Source organism: Haemorhous mexicanus, chromosome 5 (genome assembly GCF_027477595.1).
Source record: "Haemorhous mexicanus isolate bHaeMex1 chromosome 5, bHaeMex1.pri, whole genome shotgun sequence".
Classification (NCBI taxonomy): domain Eukaryota; kingdom Metazoa; phylum Chordata; class Aves; order Passeriformes; family Fringillidae; genus Haemorhous; species Haemorhous mexicanus.
The window spans coordinates 61,760,744-61,781,464 of record NC_082345.1 but is presented as its reverse complement, the minus strand read 5'-3'; the positions used below and the strand labels follow the sequence as shown (position 1 = coordinate 61,781,464).

Genomic DNA, 20,721 nt, shown 5'->3' with positions numbered 1-20,721 from the left:
GCATTCTGAAAGTGATTTTGCATTGTTTCAGTCTTGGATGCTGCACCAGAAAACTTGAATTTTGTAGATGTTCAATTACAGTAGGCAAGCGGCTATTTTGTGACTCAAGTCACAAGAGCACTAGTGTGTGGATCTGTGCATTCAACTACCTCCATGCCTTACAAACGCTTTGGAAAGGAGACTAGAAGAGGTGTTTTACATACGCTGGCAGCCCAGGGGGTCGCTGCTGCTCAGCCCGTAGTAGTTTGCCTTGCACTTGTCGCAGCGAGCGCCCTCCACGTTCTCCTTGCAAGGGCAGCGCCCTGCCACCGTGCCCAGCGCGGGGTCCGTGCGGCTCTCGCACACGCCCTCGGGCAAGGTGCCCTCGGGGGCACAGTTGCATGCTGCAGGCAGGGTCAGGGAGACACACAAAAAAAAGCATATGTAGATGTGAGCATGAAAATGCAATTACAGAGCTACTGGTGATCTGCCCTTGCCTCCTTAAGGACTTTTCAGGCCTATCAATTGCTACAATTAAATAATACTCAGAGTGTTTTCTCCATCCTATTAATAATGAATTTAGGTCATCTTTCAGAAGAAGAGTTTTCATGTCTGAAAGATTATTTTTCGTGCATATGACAGGTATCTAGCAAAAGTTATTTACTCCTCCCATCATTTTGGAGCCTCTTCTGTAATTGCTGAAGGTCACAGAAGTAACATCACTACTGCTATTCATATTTATATTGACCTTGGTCAAGAAAAATGATAGCTTTGCTGGATTTCTAAGCTCTGTTTAGCAAGGAGTTGGAATATGCAGCTCTTTTCACAATGCTGGTTGGAGGATACTGTCATGCAGCTACTTAGTAAGGCAGTTTGGGTGTTATAGGTTTGGTAACATTTTTACAACCATGTGGACATTTAAGCATGGGGATGGCTGTAGGGCTCAGAGCAAAGGGAACCAGAACTGATATATAGGGATAAAATATTTCTAGAATCATGGGATATTCAGGAGAGTTGGAAAGAAAGGTTGGGCCTGGTAGGCCCTGGGGAAATGTTAGGCTTTACTGGATCATGCAAAACTGCACCTGTATAATCATTTAATGACTATGATAAATTATATGATTGTTATATGATATGATATCATTGTTAAGTACAATGATTGTTTGGTAATTGGATATAATTATTGTTTAATTGTAACAAGAATCATGAGAATGTATGTTTGGGGGTTTTGATGGAAATTACAAGAATCTGTGCTTGGATAAAATCAGTGCATACAATAGAATAATATAAGTTTAATAATTAATATGTAGTTATATAATGATAAGGGTATAAACACATGTTTATCCTGAAGCCATGTCGGAGTCAGATTTGGGTCTGTACCCTGACACCCAGAGCTCTTCAATAAAAGCCCCTGCATACAATCATTCCGTGGTTAAGAGCTCCTGAGCACTAACAGAACAGCCCTTCTTTAAGTCACTCATACAGAGGTTAAAAAGGGAAGCTTACGGAGGCACGGCTGAGGATCTGAGATGGCTTTGAGTGGATCCTGGTAGAAGGAAGGTTTGCACCTGTGGCAGTGCTGGCCGGTGGTGTTGTCCTGGCAGTCCTCACAAACGCCACCACTGACCCCACCGCTGGCCTGGTACACGGCCATGTCAAAGTGACACCTGCTGGAGTGGCTGTTGCAGTTACAACCTGAAACCAAAGCAAACAAGTGGGCTTTTCACACCATGGAAATGCCGTGCTCTGACCACATTGCTGTCTACACTTAACACAGGGTTACTGGTTACTTGTATGATTTCAGAGCCCAGCAAGATTATTCCCAGGCCTTGTGTTGTACAGCTAGGGGGAAAAAATTGGAGTCTTCAGATTGAACTGTATCCTAAACTTGGAAATGCAGGTGAGTGTGTCTGATATGCAGTGGAGAACACTGCTCTGCTGAAGAAATCTCTAGCTGAATACTTGTTACAGATCCTAATATATTATCCTTGTGTATACTGCATTACTCATTACTGTGGAAATGAATAATTTAGCCTTGTCTAAATTCTTTCACTCACATGAAAAACACCATGCAAACCAATGAATGATCTTTTTTGCATTAGCTGCTTTTTCCCCTCTTTGTTGGTGGTTTTTTTTTTTCCCTGTATGAAGAATAAGAACATGAAACAGTGCTCTTCCTTTTATAGGATAACACTGCACCTGTGAATGCAGGAATCTGTTTTTCTGGAGGAGGCATGAAAAAGTCTCCCTCCCAGAAACCTGGCCATCCCATTATGGATTGGACTAGGATTGTGCCACACCCACTCCTGGCTATTAAAAAGGAAAATATCATGTTTGAGGAAAATATTACGTTTGCAAGCATTATCTTGTGTCCCTTCAGCGGGCCTCCAGGGAGCATCATTGTAGAAATCTTTGCATCTTTCACAAGAGAAACCTTCAGTGTTATGGTGGCAGATACATCTCCCATGGACCTGTAATGTGGTGAGAACAGAGAGCAGATAAGGTGACAAAAAAAGAGGGGAGGAGAGGGAGAGGGAGAGGGAGAGGGAGAGGGAGAGGGAGAGGGAGAGGGAGAGGGAGAGGGAGAGGGAGAGGGAGAGGGAGAGGGAGAAGTATTTGCTTAAGTTATGTCAGCAAGATCAGGAAAATTTGAAGCTCTTTGGCTCCCTCAGCTGACATAATTTTCAATTATTTGAGTAAAAGATCTGGAGAATACCTCCAAACATTAACCAAATAGTTTTAAAGCCACTGAGCAACATTTAGAAAAAAATTACTTATAGAGATATCAAAGGAGACATCAACATTTTAGATTATTTCTCTCTCTCCCTATGTCTTCATATTGTGATACATATTTTCCAGGAGAAAAAACTCTTTTTCCCAGAGGGAAAAAACTTGCAATCACATTACTGGAATTTTCAATAATCCATTTTTCATGGGTTAGCTTTGCATTATCAACTATTCTTTGTGCCAATGTCTCCTCTCCCACTGCAGAGCCTCAAAGCCCAGCTGGAGTTTGGAATGCACCCAACAAGTGGCCATTCAAGTCTGCACATGCCATAGGCTACTTACTGCATTACATTTGCACCATTACAGCTCTGGAATTCTGCTGCTATTATCAACATGTCTTGTCCCAGCTGCTTTTGAAACACCACAGTAGTGTCAACAAAGACAGCTTCTGTGCATTCCAACCCCGGGTTTCAAAGGAAGAGTCTGCATTGAAACATTTAACAACTAGCAGTTGCAAATGGCCAATCCAAAGATTATCAGAGATCTTCCTTCAGCTCCCTCCCTCCATCTCTTCCTTCCCACAAAACACCCAATTGAGACTCCTCTTTTTGGAGACAGCATTAAGGACGCACCATCCCAGACTGATGGAAAACATCTCCTCGTAGGTTCTGCATGGAATCACACTGGCTGGCATGGCCATTGCAAAAGCAGCTGCCCCTTACAACCATCTCATAGATGGCATAGTAGTACTTCTCAAGGGGATCATTGTGTCTCCTCCCAAGCAGAGCATCTCCAAGGGTGTGGAGTTTAGTAAAATTGATCCTTAGGTTTGTCAGTGTAATGAGATCTGGAAGGAAAGAAGAGAGATCAGGAGCCTGAGTTCAGTCTAAAATGTACAGTATGAAATCTTAAGCTTGAATCAGTCATCCAAGAATTTTCCTATAGTGAAGAAATAATGAAAATGATCCACTATTGGCCAAGATCAGTAATGCCTACAGTGGCAATGCAGTGCAGGGACCCACTCCTGGCACACAGCTGTGTAAGTGTGTGCCATCCTACTTGGTATTGCTCTGCACTTTCCCAGCCACTGTCTTCATGGGTTCATGTGTACCTCTGGGACTGCTCTCAAAAAGCAGTGTGGATTGGGCCTAAATCCAGAGGGAAAGAAGTTTAGCTTCATGGATATGCTCTGCAGAGCTTTGCTGTTTGCCCCCAGGACTAGACAACAAGACTGGCCCATTTAATTTATTAATACAATGTGTCCCTAAGATCTTTAGGTAGCTAATTTTCAACATCATTGACTTACACCAGCTGAGCTGTTGACCCTTTCAGTGTACAAAACAAGAAATACCAGCAAAGCGTCTCTGGACAAAACATGTAGTGTCCATACCTTGGATATATGGCACATATGGATTTTCTATTTCAAAGCTGGGATCCAAAGCTTTTAAAACAACCTGCAAAACAAATCAATAAAGCTCTAGAGATGGGATGAGCAGCCACCAAAGGGATCAAAGGACAGGCCTCTGCTTTTAGCAGACACAGACAAGAGAACTTCAGTTCCACAAATTATTTGAACTCATACAAACAGACACTTGACAGTACCTCGCCTTCAGTGGAGGGCTCGATGTCTGAATATCTTGAATCACAAACAACATCTCCAACACTTTTTGCTGGACCAGAAGAGATGTTGGGGAAAGAAGCTGCACAATCATGTGCAAAATATCTAAACACTTTCCAGGTCTGACCAAAATCAGTAGAGCGCTCAACCAGCATCGCTGCAGGCCGAAATGTCTGCAAGAAACATTTCAAGAATTCCCTAAGCCAGCATTAATAAGACACCTCAGGGGTTGTAACATTGATATTTCTCTTTGGAGGATGCTAAAATTTTGTATTTGAGAGTTTATAGGCTCATTACAGGTACTGTGATGGTTACAGGCGTCTCTGAAAAAGCTCATTAGAACCTCTCTCTAGCAAAAGGGAAAGGTAACATTTCATACAGATATGTGATTAGTTTCTAAGTAAGGAAGTTTACCATAACAATTAGGAATTTAGTAAAAAAAATTGTAATAATCTGGATCATAATTGATATGCATGAACGGAACTAAATTGAAAGAACAACTGCAGTTCAGATATGTCCTACATTTTTAGAGTGTAATTTTGCAAAGTATTTTTTCAGTTTTAATTCTTGAATTTATAGAAAATTGATTCAGAAGGCACAAAAATAGGAAGCTGTTCAGTCTATCCTCCTCCCCTAAGGCAGGATCAACTATAATTTAACAATACTTGACAGGTGTTTATCTAACCTGTTCTTACAAACCTCTAAGAATGGAGCTTTCATTGCCTCTCTAAGCAATTTATTCCTGTGGTTAATTAGTGTATAGTATTACATAAAACTCTGGTAAAAGATGTACCTTAAAGGTCAGGATAAGATGGCTGAATTGGAACAAAGTTTCTAGGTCCAATCTAATGCTGACATGGTCAATGCCTGAAAAGAGAATGACAATGAAGTGCACAAGGTGTACATTGAAGGGGTTGCTGACAGTTTTCCCATGGATGATTTAAAGATACCTTTTCCAACAGAGTGGCCAGACCCTTTAGGGCATCCTATTTGCCCAAACCCGTGCAGCTGGACCTCTCTCTCTGGGGCAATACAATGTGCTGCCCTCCTGGCTCTGTCACCAGCAATGCTGCATGTCACTGAGACTGCAGGAGGCGGCTGAAGGTCCTGCTCACATAATTCAGACTGTAAATGATGGGCATGGTAGGATTCTGGGTTTGTGTGTTTCTATATCCAGTTAGGTTTATTTTTTTAAATCCATTCAAATAATTCACTTATTGCTAAGAAAGAAAAAGAGAACTAAAAAAATGAGGTGTTTTCTTAATGCTAAACAGAACTGTTAAACCCTTCTATACTTCCAGATATGAAATTTGTTATGAGCAGAACTACTGCACCAGGCATCTTCCAAAACTGCAACAAATACGGAAAGAAATTCCAGAAGTCACCACTCTCTGTAGAGAGTTCCAGGAGCTCAGCTGATACCCCATTGTTCACATCTGCATCCACCATCTGAGGACTCCTCCTGACCAGGCTGTGCATGAGACACCATCCCAAGAAGAAAAATAGAAACTACAAGGAAAGCTCTCACAGCTGGCCCACAGCTTTGTTGGCTGTGGTGTCCAATAAAGCTGGTGACAGATCCTTGCTAAACTCCATGAAAAAACAAGGCTTATGGATTTTCAATTGGATACTCAAAATAGAGATAATATGTTATCTTATTTTTCTATGTCTTAGTTTCCAACCAGTCAAATGCTTTTCACATAATCACTGTAGGTCAAATAAGACAGAGTAAATGTTATTCCTCCTAGCATGTCTTCCCAGAGAAGCTGTAAGGATACTCTCTTCATCAATTCTGGGATTGCACACATCCTCAGCAAGTTGCAGAGGACACCAAGCCTAGTGGTGCTGCTGACACATGTGAAGGATCAGTGACCATCCAGAGGGACCTGGAAAAGCTCAAGATGTGGGCCTCTGGCAGTCTGATGAGATCTGTCAAATCCAAGTGCAAGGTGCTACACCTGGGTTAGGACAATCCCCAGAATCAATACAAGCTGGGGGATGAATGGATCAAGAACAGCCCTGCAGAAAAGGAACTTGAGAATATCAGAATAAGGGAGCTGATAGCCAGGCTTAATTTAGTTTTTTTCCTAAACTATTAGTTCTTTAAAAATAGTTTTTTAAAATAAGTATTTGTGTTTTACAGACTGTCTTTACATTCAATCTGTATATTTTGCCCCAAATGAAAATTTTCTGTCAGGGAAGACACCCTGTGGAAAATATATGGCTTTCATGTATAACCCAGCATTGCCACACATCCTCTGGTCAGCTCTTGGAGGTGCTGAGTTTAAAACCTGTCCATAGAAACACAAACTTCCTGAAATCTTATCTTGCTACACACAAATGGGTTTAAATCACTCAGTATTACCTAATCAAAGAAGAGAAGCAAGTGTTTCTTTTTCATCTCTTCATGAAGGCAACTTTGTGAAAGCCCATTATGTAAAGAAACCCCACAGAAACATTTTGCAGTAATATTTTCTCTAAGGAACTTACCATTTTCTGACTGCCACCACTTTTTTTTCCTTTCGGGCTCAAACGTTGTGATAACATTTTCGACCATGTGACTGTTGTGCTGGGTATAGGGATTATATGGGTATCTGGAATCACAGAGAAAGCACTTCTCTTCAGCCTGGAAAACAAAATGAGCAGAATAAAAGCTTAACTTGGATTCTTCACTAAAAAATAAGTGGATCTACATATATTTATGCCATCGCAAGGCTAGAACCTGTCTTGTTGCTTTGGATGCCTGTGCTTTTAATCACTCAGGCTTTTCACATACAAGCCCAAGAGAACCATCATATGCACGAAGCATGCACATAGTAAGTGTTGGTCATGGTCTTCCTTAAAAATTACACTTTATAAACATTACACTTTTTCAGTTGTGGAGAAGGGATCTCAGAAAGACCAGGTTCCAGATAAGTAGTTGCTTTGGGATGACACCACCACCCTGACTGCTGTCAGTGTCTTTTGAAGCATAGGGGAACTTTAAAGTGAAAGTTTAAAGCCAATGCCAAAAAGGAAAATCAGGATATCAATAGGATACAAGGATAACATTTGAAGATGTTACAAGCAAAAGATGAAGGGAGTGATGATTAACTGATATATCTCAGTTCTGAATGAGAGGCTTTGATAGTGAGGCAAGAAGTTCCTGTTTAAGGTGATAAAATGGGGATTGAGCAGGAGAGAAAGAAGAGGTGACAAGGTTAAGATGCTGGGCTGGGAGATGGCCTGTGCTGGGCCATGTGGAGAGCCTGAGCAGCCATCACAGCCAGCAGGGTCCCAGGGAAGTGTTCAGCAGGGTGGGCAGGGGTGGATGCACTGCGCAGACTGACTCCAGGAGATTTGGGCAGAGCATAGTGGGAGGATGCAGGAATAAGCCACAGCAGAAGGTGATGCCCAAGCTGTGTGCCTGGCTCATGGGGACAGTGGCAGGAGGAAGAGGGGATGACACAGTTCCCAGAGGGAACTGAACGAGGAGGCATGAGTTCAGTGCCCATGGCTGGGAGACTGGAAATGACCCAGAAGGAGATGGGTGGCACACTCAGGATCCACAAAGAATTGGGAATGGTTTTAATATCTTTGCATTATGAAATCACCTGGGAATTATTTGCATTTAAATAAATGAAGAGAAATAGATTTACAGGTATAATTAATGTATTTTAAACATGGTAATTATGTATGATATTCAGTCACTCTATACTACACTCGACAAATGCATGAATGCACATTTTAGCAGATGAGCGAGAAATTAAAAAAAAAAAAAACACACTCTGTCATCTCATTTCACAAAGCTCTGGTAAGGAGAGCTCAGGTTGTTGAAGCAGTTGGAAGGACCATGCACTCTCATACTCTGGTTTTTATAGACAAACAATATGACACTGGGGCAACTTATATTTAAGTTTGCTCCATAAAAATCTGCTCCAAAGGAGAAGCATGTGCACGTCCATGTCTGGCAGATCCTATTTGCCTCTGAATTGTGCAGCTTTATACTCTCCTCAACACTGAGTGCCCTGTCTTTTCCTTTCAAAACATATGTAAGTAGTAAATCCAATCATTGAGCTAAAACCCACTTAACCTACATTTTAAAAACAGTAAGACATATTAAAGATGAAACATTACTTGCAGTGCTTCTTTCCAAACACAAAGCAGTTGAATTTTATTTTTTCCCCATCTGAATCCCAGCTAAATCCTTGTTCTTGGTAGCTTGCCACAGTGACTAATACCCACTTTCATGAGTAAGGTTTGCTCTTAAGAAATCTGGCACAGGTCATGAGGAAAGGAGAGGAAGAACTTTGGTTTACAAGATGTAAGATGCAAAACTTCCTGGTCTGCCTCCAGCAAAGAATTCAAGATGGGCTGGTGAGAAAACAAATTGAAAGTGAAGTGGTACTCTGATGCACTGTAGGTGACAACACATTTAAGGCAAGCTGATGGAGCAGAACACATTGACAAAGGGTCCCTCTCTCTCTCAAGCTCTGCAAAGCAGCAGTTTGTCGTTTTCACCCTCTTGAGGAGACAGCCACCAGGGGTCAAGATATGTTGAAGCAGCATTAAATCACAGGGATTATTGCAGAACAGCTGCTCCTTTTCATGAGTCTGTATTTACATAATTCAAAGGATAAGTACAGGCAAGTGAAAATATGAATTTTTTTATTGCTTTTTGATCTCCTCCTAAAAAGCAAGAATAAAAGGCAATCATCCAGCTTTAGGACCAGAAAGAGGATTCAGACTATTTTAGCAAAGGAAAGAGATATTTACATTTTGTAGAAAACTGGATACAATGTGCAACTTGAATCAGGGCTTGTATGTCCATACTTTACTCTGCAAATGTGTCACAACGTTAAGCTAGAAGATCATAAACTGTAATTATTTTCAATTGATTATAAATTAAGCTGTATTTTAACTTCCTCTTCAGCCTAGACTGTTATATAGTGACAATATTTCTATTTGTGACAATTCATTAGCTCAGTGGGGCCAAGTCCTCCAGGATGTACAAGAGGGGAGTCCTCATTTCTGCACACCTTCCATATACCCAGTGGTTTCCCCTCCTCACTGCAGCCATGGAGTGAGAGGCATCCCTCTGGGCAGCCCCATTTTGGATCTGCTGACCCACCCACATGGCCAAAGCCTGGACCACAGCATTAGGTCTTTCCTTTTCAGAGGCAGCTTTCAGCTCTCAGCAACATTGGCCTCATTTCAGATCAAAAGAGAGGAGAGTGTATGGTGTAAATCTCTTAACAGGCTGCCTCAGGTCTCAACACCATATGGACATGTCCTCTGGAGAAGGTCCTGCAGCCTGTGGGACCCCACTCCCCCTGTACTCACACACACAGACCATGGGCTTCACCTCTGGAGCCTGAGGGGGAAGAAGACTTGCAGAGCAAAGCCCCTTCAGAAATTCCTGTGCTCAATCCCTGTGCATCTCAGGGATGTTTCTCCCCCTTGAGAAGATACATCACTGTGGAGGCTGTTTGCTGCCAAACCCTCCATATGTGCTGCAGTGAGGCACAGCCTTCCACCAGACTTAGTGTCACACTGTCTGATAATTATTCAGATAACTCCCACAGGAACTTCCCAGTCTGGGCAAATTCCCTATACAGATGAGAATAAGGTTAGTAGGAAGAGTGAGAATATGGTTAGTAAGAGAGTTCAGTTTATTAAAAAAGAAAGAGCAAACCAACCTCTAGGTAGCCTATAATGCAGTACTTCTGAGGGCTGCTCATCCCACAGGTTGATGAGGCTGTCAGTTGCTTGCCACGGCCCTGGAGAAGGTCACCAAGGGCTGGGTGGCAGGACCCAGCACCACAGTCATGCTGTGCATGCTGGGGTCTTATCAGCACTGAGCAGAACAGAAGATCAAAGAAAGATTAATTTTTTTTGTGTAACCAGCAGTATTCTCCAGACAAAATCAGTCAAATCCCAACACAAGCAGAAAACTCAATTATCCTTTGCCTGCACCCTTTTTGTCCTTAGTTATACATTTTTTAAAGAACTTCAGTAATGAACACAATAGCTGTAAAATAATAATAAAAAATATAGCTACCATATTGCAAATCTATGCTAAAACTTTAATTTTCAGCACATTGGCATTTTTACTGAAAAGTAATGTGCCATGAGCAATAATTTATTATGCTTCCCACCCTGACATACCCATTGCCAGGAATCCTACAAAAGATCATTTCAACTGACTCTGTGAATAGAAACAGATTTTAATTAATTCCTCTTATTTCTGTTGAAATAAGTGTTCCAAGTTATAATGGTGGAAATGAGACCAGGATTGAGATCAGAATTGATATCAGGGGTCCCCCAGATTTTCTTTTAATTTGCAATGAATCCCTAGTCCAATATCAGAGCCCTGTCAGACCCCATGAAGTGGTCATTAATAAATTAAAAGAGTAATTCTGAATTCTCTGAATAATTGCAGGATTTCTTTGTTTTGCCTGAAACAACTTTCAGTATTTTCCCTATTATATTAAGACTTCCCTTACAGGGCTTTTCCTTTTAAACAAGTTCTGTCCTGAAACTCTGCAAAGGAATGGGTACCTTGGAGGCTATATCCATTCAGCTTTACTTGGCTCAACTTGTTAGAAAAGGTGCAGTTAAAAAATCCCTACAACTGATACTTGAAGATCTCACAAAACATTAGAAATACAACTACAACAGTAAAAATACAGCAATTTATAGACAGATTTCACTCTATGGCTCAGGCTATAATTCAGATGATGAGTGACACGACTCTTCAGATGTAAAGCAATGCCTATGTTTAGTTAGCCTGCTCTTTTTAGTTATACAAATCCATGCTGATTATTCATTAGCAGATGTTGATTGCCCCTTTCAGGACCTGAATTAGACTCAATTACAACATGTATGTTTTCTTTGTACTTGAAGATATCATATCTCATAGGTCCCCCACTGGCAGGAGAGTGGGGAATAAAGATTCACTGTCACGTGTTTCTCAGTAGCATTTTCTTAAAAGAAGTGCTTTAACAAAATCTTGGAAAGGTGTGTAAATCACATGATAATATTTCAAAATTGGCCTGAGTCACTGTAGCATCTGTACTTACTGAGGTGTAATAGGATGGCCAGCCCCAGCCTCATCATGCCTCCCCATCAAACTCTGACTGGTACTGCTGCAAGAGAAAAACTGGTCCATCACTTGGTTCTCTCACTCACCAGGGCACACAGGTATACCCAGAACCAGCCTTTAGTGAAGTGACAGAGACATAATAAAAATATAAAGACTAAAAGGAAGCCCTGGGTTTGATTTAGTTGTAAAAAAAAAAAAAATCTTGAATGAAAGCAGAGAAGCACTTCACAAAGGCTTCCAGAGAAGACCTTGAAAACACATTCACACTTAGTATAAAATATAACCAGAATGCTATCAGCTAAAATACTATAGTATTCAAATTAAAAAAAAAAAACAAAAACAAAAAAAACAAGTGGATTCAGCAGGGCTGTTTGCAGAGATCTAGCTCTCTCTCTGGAGGTTCTAGGTTTTTTTTCATTAATTTAAAAGACAGTCAGAGGTCCTAATGAAGATGCCACTGAGAAGTGCCTGATTTCAGGTGCTATGAATTTTGTCAGAAACCTGATATAAGTGCATCTTAAGGGGTAGTGAAGAAAACCAAGTAATGCCAGCATCAGTGCAAAAAATAATGTACAGGGGAAACTCAGCATGAGTCCAAGAGAGGTTGATTGTGGCATTATGACACCCTTCCTCTTCCTATTTACCTGGAAGAAAGTGAAACTTGCCAACACAAAACTGTTGGAAAAACAAAAGGCAGCCATGGGTATAAAAGACAATCCATTATACTACCACCAAGTAGAACTCCCAAACCAAACCTGCCCCCATCTTTGCATCTTCCACCTTTCTCCACCTGTAGGAACCAGGGAGGCTGGTGTGCCCTGAAACAGTTCCAGCTGCTGGGGCAGCCCTGTATGAGCATGCCCCAAGCACCGCTTACCCAGCTGTGTTCTTGTTCCTCACCTTCACACAGCCTTCACTGTACAGAGTGAGCTTAAATGAAATACACCCCCAGAGGAGTGGGAACATAAACAAAAGCACTTCAGGTGTTACAGGCTCCATGTGGGCTTGGTGCACCCAGCTCTATGCAGCACCTGACACCACAGCTGTGCCTTAATGAGTACTTCAGCAACCACAGGCAGGGAAAGCTAGCAAGGGTCACCAGGCTTTCACCTGCTGTAGCTATTCTCACCTACCACAACCACAGAGAGCCTCGCATGTGACAGGAATGCTGGTGAGCATCCATGCTGCTGTGCCTGGCTACAGAGAGACCTGGCCACAGATCCACTATCCGAGGCAAAACTGAGAAAATGTTTTCCCCTGTGTTGGACTTCAAATTTTATACTCTGTCAGAATAATGTACAGACTCAGAGATGATTTAAGCTGCAACCACTGTGACAGCACTGTAGTAAAATACAGGTGCCCCTGGTGAGCAATCTTGGCAGTTACACATCCAATTCCTACCTTAATACTGAGACACATAACACAAACTCTCTAAACCTCACTCCCTGTAATGGACAAACAAGGACTAGAAAAACCCCAACAAATTTTGATTCCATGCTTTACAGGAAAATTAAATACTGAAGAGATCTTACCTGGGTTCCAGGCAGCCAAGTGTCTCAGCTGGGAATGAACAGAGCTGAGTGAGGGAAGCAAGCAAAGGCATACCTGTGCACTTCAGCTGGAGAAGACAGCATGTCCCCCGAGGCACCAAGGTGTAGGTGAGAATGAGACCCAGCCTGCAACCTGTCAAAAGCTTGATTTGTGAACTCCTTCTGCTTCTGGCATCAGCAAATATATTCACTGAAAGACAATTGTGACAGGTTAAGCTCATGGCAGAAAAAGTTCATGCAACTGAAAACAGAAGGTTGGGATTCTTAAAGTGCTGGCGAACAACATCTTGTCTGTTGATTAATTAAACATCTGTTCAGTTGATCTGGTTTGAAATCAAATATCAAAGTCTTTATAACTAGTTAATATCAGAAGTCTAGTGGCTCTGGATTATCTGACCGTGGGCTAAAAAGGATAACTCCTTCTAGGAGTTATCCTTTAACTCCTGGGAGGAGTTTAAGCAGGAGTGTGAATGGTCTGGAGGGCTGTTTGGGGTTCTGAGGTGACTGTAAACTTGCCTGGCAGACAGCTGTGATTGCACTTATGTGGACATACTGAGCCAAATCTGCAATAGTTCAAACTCTGGATCATCAGTGTGAGCACTAGGTTTTTCTCAATTTAAAGCTGAAGACAACATGGCAACTTGAGTCATGGCTTTGCATTTCAGCCCAAGTTTTGCCTGTAACTGTCCCCAGCAGCAAGCACAGGACAGCACTGATGTGTGGGGTACAGCACAGTCACGGGCAACACGGTGATGGAGCAGCTCTGAAATAGTGTTCAACAGCTCATGTGCAGAACTGGCTACAGTTTTCTGGTGTCTTTGTTGAAACATGTAGCACTGTGATTCCAGTTTTCACCATAGCAGTTTGCCTTGATACACAATTTTAGAGGTGACGTATATGTTATCAGTTCTTCTCTGACTGTTTGTAAGGCTTAATTCATGATAGTCTGTCAAGTATCATCACACATCCTTAAACAGGAGGTTCTCTATATGAGCAAAATATGTTTTATAAATTAATCACTGCATTTTGTTTTGGTTGTTCCTATTCTTTTGGAAAAAAAGAAAGGTGTGTTCTTTAATCCTATTGCAATTCTCTGTATTAAGTGTCCTCTGCCACTATTACAATTATTAACTCTAGCGGAAATAATTCATACATTTAATTTTTTTGAAATTATTTTCCTCAAATGCATGTGGAAATTACTTGTGAGAGACTTTTTTCAGGCTGATTTAATCTGCATTTGGTTTGCACTTATGCATGATTAATTATTGTACAGATGGTTTATACTTAGTGGGTTTTGGTATTAGGAAAAAGACTAAATGATATATTAAGATATTAATTTCTCTTTCTATGTGCACACAATATGTCAAATGTTGCCTGAAAGAGACATACATAACTGAAGAAAGTATTACTACTATGATGCTACTAAATTATAAACTGGTTGACATTTTATTAACATATTTCATGGGGAATTCAGAATTTGTTACAGAGAATTTATGCAAGAAATAAATATCAAGGAAGATTTATTGGCAGAATATAGCCAGTCCTCTGTTCTGATTTATGTAGGACCCCAAGCAAGAAGGAGGTTTTAAACTGCTTGAGGCAGGGATTAAGAAACTTTTTTCTTGCTTCTTTAATCTCTGCACAGGTAAAGGATCTGGATTTATAATGCATCATTCGTCCCATGCTGGCTGGAGGGTAGATAGCACTGGTGTGTGATTTTTCAAGTTATCACAGGTCTGAGGGTTGTCATTGCTTAGGCCCAAGGCATATCCTCAGTACACACAAAGGATGGGAATTGTCAGCACTGCAGCATGTATTCCCTGCACAGATACCAGCCGGCAGTGAGGGAAGAGGCAGGAGTAGAGCCACCACTTTAAAATTTCAATACTTTTTTTCAAGAAATTAAATTATTTGAGCCTAGGACTATTCTTGCTGTGTGAAAAGTAAGTATTTAATCTAAACAAATCACTTGGGCTTCCTTCATGTCAATGGAGAAAGACAGGGAAACCCACAGAGTTCATCCTACCACCATCTTTAGGAACAGGTAAATCCCCTTTTGAAGGTATCTGCTGCTCTCCTTTGGTCATGAGCAGCCCAGCTCCTTAGTTTAGGACAGATGTTTGTACTTTAAGCAACTAAAATGTACTGAGAAGAATCCCATCCATGGCCAAAATCTTGAACAAAATCTAACGTTGTGAAAATCAAAATTATCTTCCTACAGTCTCTCTCGCCTCTTTTGTTTCTGCCTTCATTTCTTCAAGACTATATCTTATGCCTAAAGTACAATTTCTCAAAGTCAAAGACTGAGCTTTTTGTGGGTTTACATATTGAGAGAATGTAGCACTGAATAATAAAACCAGAATGAATTGTAAGTGTTATGAGTAAAAAAGAGTTACCCATTTTTTTAAAAAAGGGTTGCAGAGTTTGAAGTTGAGCTGGGAGCTGATCACTGGCCAAGAGAGTTCTTTTGTTAGCTGAATGTTGTAACCACCTGTTAAGTATCAAGTCGTTAACCCTCTATTGTGGAGAATTCTTCTTTCAGTACCACCCTTGCCTGCTGCCAAGAGGATGACAGGGGGGAAGGGAGGAGATCTCAGGAGACATGCAAATATAGTCTCAAAAACCCAGAACGCAACGGGATGGGACCCCCACCAAATCCCGGAAAATGCCCCAAAAGAAATGAGCCAAAACAGAATTAAGAGATCAAAGTAGTGTTTGGACAGCAGGGGCGAGGTCCGAAGCCAGCAGAGACGCTGAAAACCTCGGTCGTCCCTCGGCCCGCTTAAGAAGATGTCAGTTGGATCCAGGACCCCCTGGACCAGCACTCTCGAATTGAACCCGGGATGTAGCTCTATCGCCTTAATGACGACGGGACTGTCAGCTCTGCTCTCTAGGGGATGGGGGGCAGTACCTACACTTATTTCTTTTCTGAGTCACCTTTGGGAGCAGAGGCAGGGAATATGGGACCTATCCACCTCCCCGAGCTGATCACTTTTAGTAACGACATTAAAAGGGGTAAGACCTCTTGCCCTGTTTACTTCAGAAAATTTGCAACCAGGTAAGATTAGGGCCTTTTCTAATAAAATTTGACCAGGAGAGAGCTAAGGACAGCAAAGAGATAGGCTACAGAACTTAGATGTGACAGGAGAGAAAGGCTATCCTACACCTCAACCTCCTCACCTCCACATCCGACTGGCTGGCTTCTGCTCCATTTTGTGTACTCTGAAGGAAACAACTACTTTAAAACTTGTATTTAATAAATATTGTTAAAGAGCTTTTTCACAATTCAAAAGGATGTCAAGTCTATTTGTAATTTATGAGAAGTTTCCTCTTTTTCTTACAGTCACAGCACCCCACAGTGCCCTTCACCTTTAGTGTGCAAGTTTGAAGTCTTTGATTTCTCCACCAAAAACAAGAAATGTAGCTTCAACTTGCATATTATCTCCCAGGCAGGCACAGCATTGATAGTAGCAATCAACCCTAAAGACTGTCCTGGTTTCAGCCAGGACAGGTTAATCTTTTGCAGTAGATGGGAGGGGAGTGGCCAGGACCCCGATACTATTCAATACCAGCTCAGGTCGGGGCAGGAGGCGAGGATTCTCTTTTCTTCAGTGCAGTAAACATGGCAGGGGGAATCCTTCCAGCATTGTTTATTTGTCAAGGAGTTAATGGGGAGCATTTCTGCAGGTGAATCACTCCCTCCTTTGTATACCTCTGTTGTTATTATTGTTGCTCTTACTGTCGGCTGTCTTATCTCATTGCTGTTTCCAGTAAATTGCTCTTATCTCAACCTGTGAGCCTTGCCTTTTGCGCCTCCAGCTGGAGGGGTGGGCGGGAGAAGCAGCAGTGTGGTTTTGGCAGGAGTACTAAACTGAAGAATAACGTTCCTGAAGCACAATAAAGACAGTGTATTTATTCTAAAATACCAGTGTGATTTTAAAAGTCATAGTCAAGCTATGTATATTTAAGATAAAAGTTTCACGTTATTTCCTAAGGTCCTGATATTTCTCTGCTGGTAGTAGGGGCTGGGAGGATGAGAAATCTGTCACATACCCAAAGGCAGTCTCGTATTAAGTTTTCTCAGTGAGGCCATGCAGTACAACAGGACTCCTAAGAACCTTCTCATTTCAATAAACAATGGCTTGAAACTTTAACTTTTTCATTGCTTTGCTGGCCTGTTAGTCAGATATAGTTATTCTCCCTAAATTTAAGAAGGAAAAAATGGATTACTGCGCATGAAATCTGGAAGAGCAAACTAGAAAGAAAAGTGAAAAGGAATATGTGGCTGCAGCCTTAAACAAGAAGCGTCTCACCAGCAAGCTTGTTGCACCACAGTATCTGTTATTAGGGCATAACAGTGTCCTTATTCTGCTAATGGTCTTTGTACTGCTGAAAATGCTAAGAAAAGATTGTTCTATTTTTATTTGTCCAAATTTATGGCCATGTCCTGTTTTATGTCCCTATTATTAGATTTTTCATGCATATCAGCCTAAATTGTCCTATTTTTCTCTAGGTAAAAGTAAATTCTTCTGCAAATGTTGAATTGATGTTGTTTAGAAATTATCTTGAGCTCAGAAAATCTCTCTGGCCCCTGAGGAAGCCCTGGCCCACGGGCATAGAGAGATTTTCTTACTAATGCAACAAACTTTCACACTATGGTCTGTTTGGGAAGTCAGATGTATGTTTGGGGGGTTTTATTGGTGGAGGTGGGGGGAGTGAATAAACAAAAACTAAGAAGCCAAAAGGCCACAATTTAAAAATTAATCAAAGGAAAAGCAGTCAATTCCACAAGTTCCCTCAAACAAACCTAGGAAATTTAGATAAACAGGTAAAGAACCTGGAAGACAGGAGGATGACAGCTTCGGTTTGGGAAGTACAAAGAGCAGAGAGATCATGTCCACTGGAGGACAACAGCAGTGACAGCAGCATCAAAAGCATTCACTGAGAGCTACCAGATCTCAGTGATTAAAGAGTTCCCATGGGAGCCACTGGCTCTAGTCCTTAAGTCAGAAGCACAAAGTGAAATCACCTTTTCCACCCTCCTGGGAAGCACCTGAACTACTGGTCTCTGAAATGAAAGAAATCTGCCCTCATAGTTTCTGTTTATTTTTTACAAGGACTTCAAAATTAAATATTTTGTTTCAGATTGACATGGAATACAACAATTTTGGTTCATTTACATTCATTTTGGTTAGTAAATGTGAGATGGACTGAAACCACTTTTCTCCTTACTTCACTGGCTGTAAGAAATGGTGTCTTTCTTATATAATAGGAAAAATAAAAGTAGCACATATCACTAGAAGTCGCATATCACTAAAGCACATTTAGGCTGAGATGAATAATCTTCAGAAAGATCTGTCTTCATGGAGAAATAACTGGTAAATGTGATGTTACCAACACCTGTTAGAGGCATGGTGTCTGGCTGAGCACCACTACAGCATTCTTACACAGCCCCTCTCCCGTGGTCACCCACAAGATTCCTGGTTGCAGAAGAATGAGAACAGAGCAGACAGGAGTCAGATGATCCTGTAAATATAAATATCCTGGCAATATAAACAGCTAAACTGACATTTTGGAGATTCTTCATTTTCAGTCCCAAATGAGCTTTGATACAAAGGCTTCCAGAGGTATCAGTTGGTGGGAGCATGGTGCTGATAATGCCAAAGTTGTGGTTCAATCTCCATATGGGCCATCCAGTTAAAAGATGGACTTGATGATCCTTCTAGGTCCCTTCCAACTCAGACTATTTTGAGATTCTGTGAAATCTCCCAACATGTGCATGCTAATTACCCAAAAGCATGACAGAATGATAGCTGGCTGACTATCAGCTGTTTAGTGTTAACTGTGTCTATCCTGTAACACCCAAATCTGTACAAACACAGGCAGCATTACACAGAAGTCACACATAAGTGAGAAGAATAATTAGATTTTGTCATGGACCCTAACCATATAACCAACATAACAGTAGCACACCCAGAACATGGCATGCAAGTAAGATGGGAACTGGTGGACCATATATTTTCCTGAGGATCAAGAATATATAAGCCCTGCTTTCTCTCAAGTATTTAATTATACCAGATGGAAGAAAGTGGAAAAAATTTGTCTTACTTCACTTTGCTGATCTGCTCTTGTCAAATGGAAGGAAAGTGTTGTCATGACCAGGAAGGAGCAGCTGGGTATGATGGAAACCCAGCCAAGCACAGAAAATGCCAGCAGCAAAGCTGGAGCAGGAAATGCCTCTTACTTTCAAAAGCCATTATTGAGGCAGTTCCTTTTCATCAGAAGAAGGCAGGAAGCAATCTTTCCCCCGCTGACCACCTACATGGAGGACATTTCAACAACAATTGGTTTGCTCATGCTTCCTGTCCTTTCTCACCAGATAGTTTGTGACCATTACCCCAAGGTCCTGGCAGCAGGGTCAAGGGAGTCAATGTCTGTGAACCCTGAGCCAGATGGCACTTCAGGGTCTCTGGTATATCTCACAGGGTAAGTAGCCTGAAACAGAAAACAGAAAAGGACCAGAGCTTTGGGGAAGTGTGGATCAATTTGAAGTTGGGGAGAGGGAAGACAAGCAGCTGATTCAGGTACCCTGGTAGCAAAAAGATTTAATGTTTTGAAAAAGTCCACAGGCAATCATAGAGACATAGACTGGGCAAGAAAGATGTGAAGAAAGTTGGGCAGGAGTTTACAGAGAATATGTTCAAAGTTGTAGCTGAAAGTTGTTGTTTAGACAGATGGGCATGAAAGTGCCATGTGCTAGCAGTTCATAAAAGTGTATTGCCATGCAGGAACAGAGGCTAAAAATGCACCAGGGCAATCCACCCACACGGCTACAAGATCTCCATTCCCAGAGAGGACAAGTCAGAAATACAGTGGCTATTTGAAGAGTTAGAATGCATTGGAGCTACTGAGGCCCATGATGAATTGCTCACTTAAGAGTATCCTTCCCCTTCAGATTGCCTTGCAGAAATGTCCTGAAAATTAACTGAAACCCTTGTAATTGCCAGATTACGCCTTGGCTAGATAAAGCTTAACAACCAGTTCTTGTTATTGCAAGGTTCAGGTCTTACCAGTCATATCCAAATTGTTACAGAAAGCAACAAGCATGATAAAATAAATTTTTAAATCCCTCAGCAATATATGGAGTTCATGTTCTTTATTATAAAAATCAAAATAATATTCTTATAAAGCAAAACCTTTGTCCCAGTTTGTCAAGAGTTCCTTATAATCCATGTGGCCTGCTGGAATATTGTGAGACAAACTCACAAGAAAACTCTAAAGTCTAATTTCTTATATCTTGGAATAAATCAGCCGAGATTCTTCATGGAGAAAGACAATTCTTTATTTACAAAGCTCATATATATAGGAAATATCAGAAGGCACTGTTAGGTGTTCAACCTAATTGGTCAGCAATACAGTGAAACTCAGTTCATTGTTCACTAGGGGCTATTGCATATGTCTATCAAATGTCCTATCCTAGATATGTTTACATTTTTCCTTTGTGGGTTCCCATGGGACAAATCTTATTGTTCACACAGGTGTATTTGTTTTTCACCCTCAGAACAGATTGTTGTGTTAAATGAACTTCTCATTCTCGACATAGCTTCACATGGGAACTTGCAAATTGCTTGTTAGCTGCACTTAGAAGAAATGACAGGCCAGCTTTGGCAATTTTAGCAGAGTGAGGCCTGATTTCATAAGGCCTTTGTTTATAATCCTACCTGTCTACGACACTTACAGAGCCCAAACAGAAAAATGTGCAT

General features: G+C 41.3%; 1 protein-coding gene across 1 annotated transcript in view; it reads right to left on the bottom strand.

Annotated features, from left to right (window-relative positions):
* LAMB4 (laminin subunit beta 4) overlaps positions 1–10,475 on the bottom strand; it is a 39,636-nt gene extending 29,161 nt beyond the window's left edge. Inside the window, exons 1-10 of the mRNA XM_059847935.1 lie at positions 10,472–10,475; positions 10,003–10,160; positions 6,815–6,950; positions 5,118–5,191; positions 4,309–4,497; positions 4,097–4,160; positions 3,339–3,553; positions 2,330–2,450; positions 1,486–1,674; positions 204–383 (exon numbers count right to left, since the gene is read on the bottom strand). Of these exons, the coding sequence (XP_059703918.1) occupies positions 204–383; positions 1,486–1,674; positions 2,330–2,450; positions 3,339–3,553; positions 4,097–4,160; positions 4,309–4,497; positions 5,118–5,191; positions 6,815–6,950; positions 10,003–10,160; positions 10,472–10,475 (1,330 nt within the window). The remainder of the gene's footprint in view (positions 1–203; positions 384–1,485; positions 1,675–2,329; positions 2,451–3,338; positions 3,554–4,096; positions 4,161–4,308; positions 4,498–5,117; positions 5,192–6,814; positions 6,951–10,002; positions 10,161–10,471) is intronic.
* Between the last annotated feature and the right edge of the window lie 10,246 nt (positions 10,476–20,721).